At 37.8% G+C, this 12,504-nt stretch overlaps 1 protein-coding gene across 3 annotated transcripts in view; it reads right to left on the bottom strand.

Moving 5' to 3' along the window:
- Window positions 1-12,504, bottom strand: part of LOC127444578 (VPS10 domain-containing receptor SorCS2-like) — a 321,561-nt gene that overhangs the window by 146,787 nt on the left and 162,270 nt on the right. For all 3 annotated transcript variants that reach the window (XM_051704034.1, XM_051704041.1, XM_051704048.1), the window contains exon 3: window positions 10,112-10,211. In XM_051704034.1, the coding sequence (XP_051559994.1) occupies window positions 10,112-10,211 (100 nt within the window). The remainder of the gene's footprint in view (window positions 1-10,111; window positions 10,212-12,504) is intronic.

Here is a 12,504-nt window from a genome sequence, read left to right as displayed (position 1 = left end):
GACCCTGCAGCCAAAATTCAATATCAGCTGTGGGCAGGCAAGATCAATCCATCTGCAAGCCCTCAAAGAAACATCACGTCATCATAAATTTATCTCCAAGCTCCATCACCTCTTTTCAGCTTCAATCAATTTATCCCCAAACACTTTGGTCACCATCCAGGTGTGATTAAACTATTTCAACTTTCCTTCAAATGAGGGCAGTCACAGACAATCTAGCTATCTCAGAGTCCCAGAAACAATCAATTGTAAAACTGTTCCTGAATCTCAATTCGCATACACAGTATCTATCCAATATAGCATGCAAAATTCAAATCATAGTGCAGTACTGTGCAAAACTTTTAGGCACTTAAGATGTTTCACAAAAACATTTGTCTTAAGATGGTTCTTATATCTTCAGCTTTAGTGTGTCAATAGGAAAAATACATTTTAGACCCCCAAACATTACTTTTGCAAATAGAAAAGAAGAACAGGGCACTCTGCAAGAGCTGGCATTGCCCCCACAGAGCCCCCCACTGATCATCAAGTCAGTCTGGGATTAAATGAAGAGACAGAAGCAATTGAGACAGCCTAAATAGATAGAAGAAATGTGGTGAATTCTCCAAGAAGCTTGGTACATCCTATCTGCCAACAACCAAGAAAAACTGTGTCCAGGTGTACCTAGGAGTATTGGGGCTGTTTTAAAGCAAAGGTGGCCACACCAAATATTGATTTAGCTTTTTTATGTTTACTGGACTTTGTATGACATTAAGTGATAAATGAAAACTATTTATGTCATTATTTTTGAAGACATCCTCACTATGCAACATGTTTCACAAGTGCCTAAAACTTTTGCACAGTACTGTATGTTGAAAAGAGTATCCAAAAGGTTTCATGATGGTATCCCAAATCCAGTGGATTTTTTAAGTGTGTATTGTTACATTTATTGTATAACTGAAATATAGCAAGGGTCAGATCTTCCATCAAGAAACAACCTGTCAAAAAACTGACTGCTGTATTGATCTGACAGTGTGATGTGGGACTACCAGGCTAAACCAAAATAAATACAAAATAAATAGCTACAGTGTCATGAAAATGTCCTGTCTTTTCTTCAATAATATGAATCATCAGATCAAATCTTTATAAATGAAAATTCTGAACTTCACACCTTTAATAAAGATACAGATGGAAAATAAAAAGGGATACCTTTGGCTTGCATTAACTCAGAGGTTCTCAAAGTGTGGGGCGTGCCTCATGGGGGGGCATGGAGGTATTGCAAGGGGGGCGCGGAAGACTGACCCATCCTCAAATATTGTTCACTTTCAAACATTCAACAAAAATAGTGAAAACACACATAAGAACCAATATGCGCAATTTATTTTCCTCTGCCTTTAAACTTTTGCCTAGCACTGCAGCGCATCCTGCATGCGCAGCTCTTGACAGCCCAGAGTGTTGATGTCAGATGCGCTCATGTAAACAAGGTTATTCTTGCATGCGCGCCAGTTTCAGATGAGTGATGAGGTGAATTAACTCTTAAATTTCGGCCTTTTCCTCACACAGCACACTATATGACTTCAGAAGAATTGAGATCTAAGGCACGAGTGTTATGGACGACTTTAAGGTGCTTTGATATGTGCTTTCGGAGCTTGGACAGCCACAAGCACAATCCTCTCATCCCTCAATCTTGTGTTTCATGGATGAAAAAATTAATGCTTATTTTGAATGATGAGGGTGAGTAAATGATGGCGGAAAGGTCCGTTTTTATTCAAGTTTATCAGTATCATAAATCAGGTGTTAATTATTGTCCAAAGGTCCTGACCGCTACTGAAACGCCACGTGATACTTGTTACATTTTCAGCACTGGGGGGAGTTTTTCTTGTTTCAAAGGGGGGCGTGACCCAAAAAAATTGAGAACCACTGCATTCTCTACACATTATAACATGCATCATTATGCTAAAACACTACCAGAGCCCTTCAATGGCGTACGGCTGCTTCTTGTCTCACCAATGTGCAATGAAGTGGCAAAATGAGGAATAATGAATTAAACATGACATGAGGAATGTGTATGTCAGGACACTAAATCTGATAGGATGCACGAAACTATGTAACAAGGTAGGGTGACCAGATTCCTGCTTGTAGAAAATGGGACAGCCCCCTCCCAGCAAAAATGAAATTGATGTATCCTTCCCTATAGGCGCAGATCAATGCGAAGTAGTGGGTGCATTCGCATCTGTAACTGTTATCACCTTGTACTTTTTGTTGGCAGCAATTTTATTCAGTGTGCGCTTGTCTTTCAAGAGTTTATCGTAAAATGCAGTGCAGTCCAGTCCAAAATTAAGACGTACGAAAAGCATTGTCTTCATGACTGTTATACTGAGTCGAGATTTATTCGGTGTCCATGCTGCATTCACTAATGAGAACACAGGCAGGCAGGCATAAAACAAACTCCACAACCTTGGCTAAGACTCCAGCTCACGAAAAACGTCTGTCCAACTCTCAGACACTGCCATCTTGTTCATGTTCCACTCAGAGTTGCGACGAGTGACAATGGTTGACAATGGTGGTTTCGTCAATCAAACTGAGAGTGGGGATTCTGGAGTAGAAGTGTTCGAGGCTGCTCTGAATGTCTTTCCACTCTGGGATGTCTTTCAAGTTTTTCTGTGTTCTCCAATGAGCGGCTAACTCATTGGAGGTAACCCACTGATGCTGAATAAAAGCTTCTCACTGCACAAAAGAAATCATCTGCTCGCATGTCATTAGCTCCAACCAGGGCATCCAACTGCTTTTTAATGTCAGAGGGTATGAATGATTCCTGCAGCCTGGCATGCAAGACTTTTCTAAGGTCATGAATGTGCAAAGCTATGGCCGAGCACAACAGAATGATAAGCAAAAAGTCCTTCACTTGCTTGCACCTTGTCAGATTCTGAACTTTGCTTCACAAAAAATCGCTAACACTTGGTGTGGCACACTTAATTTTAACAGCATCCACATGCTTTTTTGTATGAACATGCAGCGCGATGTCAGTGCAGCCTCCATGGACGATGGAAAAGCGAGCTCCACAAATCTCACACCTCACTTTACTAGGCTCTGTCTGTGACTCTTTTTTAGAAATGTAAACTCTTTTTGAAGGTCCTCATTAAATGTACATGCACGCTTTCTTGACATTTTCCAGCCGCAATTTCATCTGTGTGCTCTTTCACACTGACTCTTCTATCAGTTCACTAACTGGATGTCTATTGATAGGGGATTGTGATTGGATAGTTTAATCCAATCATGTACTTCAAATAACGCGGTGTGATTTTATTGGTTTTACAAGCCGTATCCTTGGCTACCTTTGATTAGATATAATCACGTAACTGAGAAAGCTGCATAGGCGATAGAGAAATTTTAGGAGAGGGGAAATAGAGGACAAAACATGATTTTTTCAGAATAAGTCGGGACACTACAAACAGTGCTTGAATACGGGACTGTCCTGGGAAAAACGGGACGTCTGGCCACCCTAAACAAAAGGGTCTGTGGTATCAAGACGCAATGGTATTGGTAAAATTATTTTATACGGTAACGTTTTACAATAAGGCTGTATATGCTAGCAATAGTTAACATAATAGTTAATACTAACAATGAACAATGCTTTAAAAGCATTTATTACCCTTGGTTAATTTTTAAAGTTGAAGTAAATGTTCACATTAGTTAATGCATTATGAACAAACATGAAATAATGTATAGATTAAACAAAAGTATATTTATGAATTAGCATTAATAATGAGGAATAAATGCTGCATAAAGGACAGCTAAAGCATTAACTTATGGTAACACTTAAACAAAAACCAAAAAACATTCTAATCAGACTCTTACTTTGTTCAGGTCAAACATTTGCAGAACACACAAAAGTGTTCCATAGACTCTGCATCCAATCACAACTCTTCTGCATGTCTGTATTGTATGTGTATTATTTCGTCTGCACACACATGTGCAGCCTTTCTAGCCTTTTCACAAATCAGTGCCACAAAATTAAACCTTGAATGTCTAAACGCGGCTGCCTTTAATCTTTGTGAGTATTAAAAAATGACAAAAAGTGGGTTAGTGGGAGCATGCTGATTAAATTTAAATAAGTTCAGTTCAGATTTATTTGTATTGCATTTTGTTCAATAGGAATTGTCTCAAAGCAGCACTGAGTTTGAGGCCTAGTCTAATCACAAGCTACAAAAAAGACATGAAAACTCCCTCAATAAAATGAGGAAAATCTCAAATGGAAACACTTCTACTTTGTGTTGAAGGCACGAAAAAATTGCGTTAATAATTTTAATTATGTGTGGAATTCAGTGGATTATGTTACAGTCTTCTAATCATCACTGCAACACAAAGAAGGTACTGAATTTTATCTTTCATTAAACTGTTATGATAAATCAGTTTAGACCAATCCATTTGACCTGTCACAAATTCCATGTAATGGCAATGATGATAAGAGATTACAGGCCAAACCGTGTCTGAAAATAAATCAGCGCCATTAACTAGTACTATTGATCTCTCTGCAAGGTCAGTAGCATAAGCAGGGTCATTGTGGCATTGAAAAAACTTATTCCAATGTCTGCTGATGTCCTGATGCTAATCCTGTGTGATTACTGAAGTGTTACAAGACAATAAATCACTTTTATAATTTCAAGCATTGAGTGTTGACTAAGTCTGAATGTGTAAGTTTATGGATGTAAGTGTTTGCTTTAGTGCTGTGCGTGTGAGTATGTGTGCGTGCATATGGGCACACATTACAAAAGGAGTTTAAAGCTTGTTACAAGTTAAAAAGCCTGTGACCAAAGAAGCAATTTGTAATACTTATACTCGGCTAAACGATTGGGTATAAAATGCTTCTTAATTGGCTCCTTAATCTTTAAAGCTGAGCCAAAAAAAATCTTTGTTTTCAGCCTTTAAGGGTGTTGAACAAATTAGATACATAAAGCACTGCAGTCTTGAATATGTCTAGGCACTAAATATGACAAGAGTGTTTATTTGTCTGGGGTACTTTGTTGGCAGAATCTCCTTTCTACAGTATCAGTTTGCCTGCAGTTTTTAGATGATGTTTGTGGAGAATTGCCAGTGTTCACAGAAATGTAATAGATCTAACATGTGTTAGTTAATTAAGTACATTTTAACATCATAAACAACAATAATACTTCAGTGTTAGCATAATGAAAGTGTGTTTGAACTATGGAATGGGATGTAATGGGAGTTACATTCAAAACATGCTCAACCAATGAATGGTGCCACAAGGCTTCAATTTATTTTACAACATGCTAGAATTTTCTCCAATTTTAGAAGTCTTTCAAATAACTATATAGTGTACAATTTATGATAATACTTAAATTACAATAACATCGTATTTGTTAACATGTTAATGCAATAGTTAACATGAACTAACAATGGACAATACTTTTACAGACTTCATTAATCTTAATTAATCTTAAATTGAACATGGCTAATACATTTGTATTATTTAAAGCATTATATAAAGATTACTAAATGTTGAAAATGATTGTTCATTGTTAGTTTATGATATTAACGTTAACATATAAAACCTTATTAAAAAGTGTTACCAAATTGATTTTATCTTCAATCAAATCAAGATCAACTCCATGTAACCTCCCCAGAACAAACTCCCTATAAATTTCAAGGAGAGTCCTGCACTGTTCTGCTCTATATCACATACAGTGGCATGCAAAAGGTGTTTGATCACCTCATAGGCTTACACAGCAATTTAAGGCAAATTCTCTTAGTCTATAAACTTCATGTCTGGATAAATCCAAATAAGGCGTATAAAATCATTCATCAGAGACTGAGAAATGTGAGCAAATCCCTGCTAAATTCATAAAGATAAAGCAGCTACAAAAAACAAGCGAACTTCTCATGGCTTTTATCTGTCTTCCCTCTTTTCAACCTCTATGAGAACTTTTACCCAAAGCAACACCATTCCACTAACTAGTCACACTTATGGAAGCAGCTTTTCTGCTTTCTGGACCTGGAGGGTGTGAATACTGGTTTGCTTCACTCACTTTCCAATATATGTATTAAACTTCCAAATGTCAGAGATATCCACTGTCTCTTATATCTGTTTTAGCTCAGTTTCAGAACACTGAGCATGAGCAAGGAGATTTTAATCTCAGGCCTCATGCTCTAATTACAGCTGCTGAGGCAATACAAGTTTTTCCAACATAACAAGTCACTGTCTGAGAATGTGAGAGAAATTATTTATACATTGCAAGCACCATAAGCATAGTTAATAGAACACACCACAGTTTTTGAGATTTTTAAGTAAAAAGATAATCTTACAATATATTATCTACAGTGACTGAACAATGAAAACACTGTATGTATTACTATACAGTACTGTACAGCTAGTTAACTGCAGCCTTGTGGCATTGCTATTGTGTACAATATAAGCATACAAACAGTGTAAAATCTGAGACAAACCATTAAAGTACAACAAAATTTTTATGCTTTCTGAAAAAGTACAAACTTAATTTTGCTTTCTCATTTTGAAGGCCATTTCCCATTAATGAACTTTCCTCTTATCTCTAGTGTGGATGAATTACACATTATTTCCTGAATAATTACTTGCTGGATTTCCACCAAGAGATAACGTAGGACAAAGGAAGTGAAATTTATGCCATTTGAATTAAACTGTTTGCTTAAACTCTGTTGACTTGCCCAAGCTATTAACAAAATGAAGGCAGCCAACATTGAACTACACCATTTTTAATTCAATGCTGAATATTTCTAATTAGAGACTGAGAGACATTACTGCTCATCTTTGTTGAGGGACTTAGAAATGTGATTTAATGGAGGTCAGATATATCTGAGGCAAGGATAGCTTTATTTGTAACAGCTATTCTATGTATCTTTTTCTCTTTCCCTCTCTTCTCTCTCTCTTTCTGTGTTTCTTGCTCTCTAATTCACGCTTGGTTGAGCTTGGTGCTGTAGAAATGAGGAGGCCAGACACTCTGGTTTTGAATCAATGGTGTTTGATCCTGCTTCTCTGCGCTGGGACCCTGTCTAACAGCACACTGATTGACATTGTGTGGTTCTATTATGACCTATGGGTTGTAACATAGTATTCACTATCACACACTTTCTCTTTGTCTAACAATCTTGTAGACACATTGCTTTGGCTTATAAAAAACCTAACTAAATAAAAAAAACTAATGTAGATGTCTAACAAACAGCGTGTGAAAGAGGACACTATACACCATGGAATTGTTCCAAAATAACATAAAACCAACAAAGTATCCAAAGAGAATCACCCATTTTACATATGTGTGTGTGTGTGTGTGTGTGTGTGTGTGTGTGTGTGTGTGTGTGTGTGTGTTTGTGTGTGTGTGTGTGCATGCGTGTGGGCGGGTTTAGGTGGTTTACTAGGACTTTTTTTTAGGTTACAAACTAGTAATTACAAGGGTATTATGCTATAAATGTGGTTTATGAGGAAATTTCTAGTGTCCCCATAATTCAAATCGCTTAAAAAACATACTAAATTATGTTTTTTTGAAAATGTAAAAATGCAGAAAATTTTTTATGAGGGTTAGGTTTAGGGGTACGTTTAGGGTTAGGGGATAGAATCTATAGTTTGTACAGTACAAAAATCATTATGTCCTCATAATGATAGCTGCACCGAACATGCGTGTGTGTGTGTGTGTGTGTGTGTGTGTGTGTGTGTGTGTGGTAAGTAGTGCTGTTGTGTGACTTCAACGGGAGATGTGGTTTGAGCTTTCAGGGCATCTGTACTGTTTGTACTGTGTGACTATGCAGAAAAATAAAGTCATTTCTGGATTACTACAATGATTTTTTCCTGGGACAACTGATATAATTAATTAGATGTTAATCAAAGGTGGGTAACTGAACTCTCTATTATAAACTAAACCATCATGAAATCTAGTTTACATGTGGAAAGTGTTGCTTGCTATCAAGGTGTTATTCAGTCAGTCAGTAGTTCTGTACACTTGTTCTGTACACTAAGTAGTTCTGTGCTGATAAATAGGTTTATAGCACATTTTCAACATCTTGTACGCTGATGAATGCGTGTGCTGCGGTGGGAAAAGTCCCGGTTCTCCCTATGGCCAGTCCGCCCCTGCCTGAACACAGTTAGTATAAAACAGCCCTAACAAAAGTGTAATTCCGATCCAGGTGTCCTACATTGGTGTTGTTGGCTATGGTTGAAACCTGTATAATGCCGCCTTTAGAGGCTGTATACGGAGGCAGGATGAAAATAAAGTGCTTTTCAGACTGTTCTGAGATAAGTTTACTTAAGTATTCCATTAATTCAAAATCGCTGTCGGTTAAGCTATTAACTGATTAGGCAGCAAGTCAGCTGCTCAGGTTTTCGGATACAGACATTTATTTTAATGTTGTTGTTGCCATTGAATCGCTCATGCAAACAATGTGAGAAGAAAAATGGATGACACTAGATGACGTCACCACAGGGGTTGATTTTGTATGTGCGAATGCACGAGGAAAAAGTCTCCTCGGGTGTGCCATTCTTCTTAAAAGTTCTCATCTAGAAAGTTACTAAGGGAAAGTACCGGGACTGTATGTGGCAAAGGGGCTACTATTCACTGCCATTGTAAAGAAAGATGGACCGGGGTATTCATTAAAACATCTCCTTTTGTGTTCCACACAAGAAAGAAAGGACATGAGGGTGAGTAAATGATAAAAATGTTATTTTGGGGTGAACGATTCCTTTAAAATGTTTCCTCCATTAGCAGCCTACTAGGTTTAGGAACAGACCACATGTTTAAAGATAACAGTATCATGGTAATGTAAAGACCAGCAGAGTGGTGTAAGAGATGTGATTATGAGGAACAGCATACTATAGTAATATGTTAACGACTGCTCAGCAGTTCCTTTATCATTTCTGTGAGTCAGTGTTAAAATGTGTTGACAGCTCTCCAAACAGATCCAGACAGAGATGCCATCAATGAGGGTTGTGCCCTAAAAGCTTGAAAGTGTCTGTTTCAATGAAGCCACTTTTCTCAGACACTGCAGAAAGTACATGCATTGTACTGTATCGTTCAAAACACTCTTTGTGTTGACCATCCAGGTAAGGTTGTCAAAGATAAAGGAGTTTAACTTGGGTACCAGATTCAGCTGTTGGCATTTGTCTCCTAGTGTCTCCTGAGGTCAACAATTAGTTACTTCTTGTACATTTTACTTTGCAGCCACAAACATCAAAGCAAAGCCCTGTCCTCAAATGTACTGCATATTAATTTAAACAACTCTGCTATTTTGCTGTTAATTATTAAAACTGTGCATTGTGACTGGAGCTGAGAGCAACACATATGCTTTGATGTGTCTCTGGTAAGTCATCTATCATAGGCTGCTGCTAGCACATATTCAGATGTGAGTTCTGTGTGTTCATGTTAAGGGGTTGTGAGGAGATTACTAATGAGCTGGAGATCCCTGTGTTTATTAGGACGAGTTTGACACACTTGAACATGTCATCGTTGCTCAAGGGTGATCATTACCATCAATCTCCATAAGAGGGGATCAAGAATTCACATGACCTTAAACTTCGCACATTTAATTATAGGCCTGTTCTCACACACAAACGCACACTCGCACCCGACATATTTATAAGCTGTATCTGAATATATTCTAATATCACAATGTGAACAGCACCATATGGAGCTCTGAAGTTCTATTTTTGATAGTCATATTAATCCCTGATCTGTGCTTAAATATGCACCGCTGCCAATAACTTTCAATTGAGTGTTAATTGCACAGTGTCTGTGCATGATATTTAATTACCATACTCACAGACCCATTCATTAACATACGTGATGTAAACATAATTAATATTATATAATGAGCAAGTGCCCTATTCTGAAAAAAAGGTTACAATTATGCACATACCTGTACATCATAGCACTCAAATGACTGCAGAAAGAAGTGGGTCTGCAATTCTTTGCAATAGCAACATGTTGGTTGCAAGTGTTTGTTTTGTTGTTTGAGTACATTCACCAACTAAATCTCAATGCAAGTGTTTCATAAATGTTTCACATGACACGATGAAAGAAAATGGCATGAGAATCCCCCCCCCAATGATATCGCACAATAGATCTGTGATCTAGTGAGATGTCATTGGTGCTCTCACCTTTTTCTTATTGGTGGGACAGATGTAGAAGTTTGTGACTATGATTGTTGTCCCAGGCATTAAGTTGAGCTTGCTGTAGGTTGTCCCATAATCACTGGATCTGTATGGTGGAAAGAGGGAAGAAGAGAGAGAGAGAAATTTCAACATTATCACTCTGTCTGTTTACAATACACTGACTCACACGAGAGATATGAAGAGATACAATCAAATGCATCTAGATAGCCTCATATCCACAGATTATTAGATATATTTATTTATAGAGCTGAGAGGCCACATAAAAATGACTCATTGTATGCATTCCCATAACTAAGCAGACAAGGATTTGAAATATATAGCCAAGCAATATTTTAGTGACATGATCCAATGATAAATTAGCTTTAGCTAAATAAATAAATACAGAATGTCATGAACAACTTTGATTCATAATTTAAAAAAAACATAATTGGGATGTTGTTTGTCAATCCTAACATTTTTTGTGTATACTCCAGTCCACTTATTTGATCAAGTTCACATACTCCAGCTCTATTTAGTGAGTGTACTGGCTCAAAAACTTTAAGAGTTCATTACATGAAGTATTATCCATCCCTCTTGTAAGTGGCGGACCCTGTAACAGGAGATGGTTATTCAACTAGAGCAATAATGTTCCCGCTCTCCTTTCCAGTGAAATCTCACAATAAAATACAACCAAATGCACCCTGTACCATTCGATTGCACTCACATACCGCAAAGGCAAGCTATGCCACTGTATGCAACACTTTCTTTCATGCTACACCTAACAAGTTGAAAATATTTTCTGTAAAATAAAGGGCCTTTTCCCTCCCCAGTGAGCATCTGTCTTACACTGGATTTACACTCGAGGAATTGCTTTGTTTGGCTCAATGTCAAGGTCATTTGTGAACTCTCCCATGTTCCCTCTGTCATCCCAAAAGCTGTTAAAATCTCCACAATAGGCTCAAAGCATATACGAATTTTCAGAATGCAGTAATTTCTCTTGTAAGTATAACTAAGCTGAAGTACATTTGGGTCATTTCTCTGGTTGCTGTAAAGCACTTTATCTCATGTGCATTTTGACTGTTTTTTGGATTGAGATGCAGTCAGCAAAATCAGTCAGCAAAAATTTTGACTTTTCGCAGCTCAGCCAAACCAGGAAATATGCTAGTGAGTAATAAGGGGGGGGGGGGGGGGGGGGGGGACATGCTGCGAAAGTAAGCAGCCTATTTGACATTGAAGGAACAGTTCACCCCAAAATGAAAATTCTTTCATCATTTACTCACCCTCATGCCATCCTGGATGTGTATGAATTTCTTTCTTCTGCAGAACACAAACGACGATTTTTCTAAGAATATTTCAGCTCTGTAGGTCCATACAATGCAAGTGAATGGTCACCAAATTGGAACGCTCGGCAACTCCACGTGTCATTTAAATAGCGCTCCTCACGTGCAGCGCACGGGACACTTGACTCGTAAATGATTTCAATACAGGTGATGCAGGAGGAATGACGCGATCCTCTATTAAGCATAAATAAGCACAGCACAAACACATTTTGGCTAAAATAGTCGGTTTTGTATCATATTAAACTGTTATTTATCTATACTTTTCAGTATTGGATTATAAGTATATTTATTAACTAAATTTCTCTCACTTCATCCATCATCTTGGATTTATTTTTCTACCAATCTCATCACGGTGCATTCTGGGATCACCAACTCTGGGAAGGATACATACTATGCTACCTTAGATTTGGATCAAAACGAGATATTTTAAGAGGCAGCATAATTAAGATACCGAACTTTTGTAACAGCCTTTGTGTCGGGAGCACCTATGATACCTTAAAATGCTGCCTCCGGAGGAAGCCCACTAGGTTTTGGAACAAGCCCAATGACTGCTATGATCACTAATTTAGAAAAACTCAGATATAAGCAGACACACTTTCAAGTTAGTGCACTGCAAGCTCAAGCTCTGAGACTTTGTTGTGGTGGTTTCAAAATGGCTCCTGTGTCCGCTCTTCAGGTTGAGATGTGTGAAATGCCGCTGCATATTAGACACAAACAGTTAATGATGAACTACTGGGTAAATCTTCAAGGACATTCAGAAGACCGACATCCAACAACAAAGGTACTTCTCCCATGTTGGGAGAGAGAAAGGGCCAAATGAGAGTGTTTTGCATGGAGCAGTGAGAAAGTAGCCAGAGACATAACATAAAATCAGAAAAGATATATTTCCACAGTACAGTTATCAGTAACACCACCCTGGCTGTTTCCCTCGGTGTCAGTTGATTTCTGTATTCTGGAGGAAATGCAGGTACATAAAGTCTTTGTTAAAGATAAGTTACAAACATTATATCAAACATTTGTTCCAGTTCATACTGATGGATCCAAGGATCGTACTACAGG

Source organism: Myxocyprinus asiaticus, chromosome 1 (genome assembly GCF_019703515.2).
Source record: "Myxocyprinus asiaticus isolate MX2 ecotype Aquarium Trade chromosome 1, UBuf_Myxa_2, whole genome shotgun sequence".
Taxonomy (NCBI): domain Eukaryota; kingdom Metazoa; phylum Chordata; class Actinopteri; order Cypriniformes; family Catostomidae; genus Myxocyprinus; species Myxocyprinus asiaticus.
This window is presented reverse-complemented; position numbering and strand designations above follow the sequence as displayed.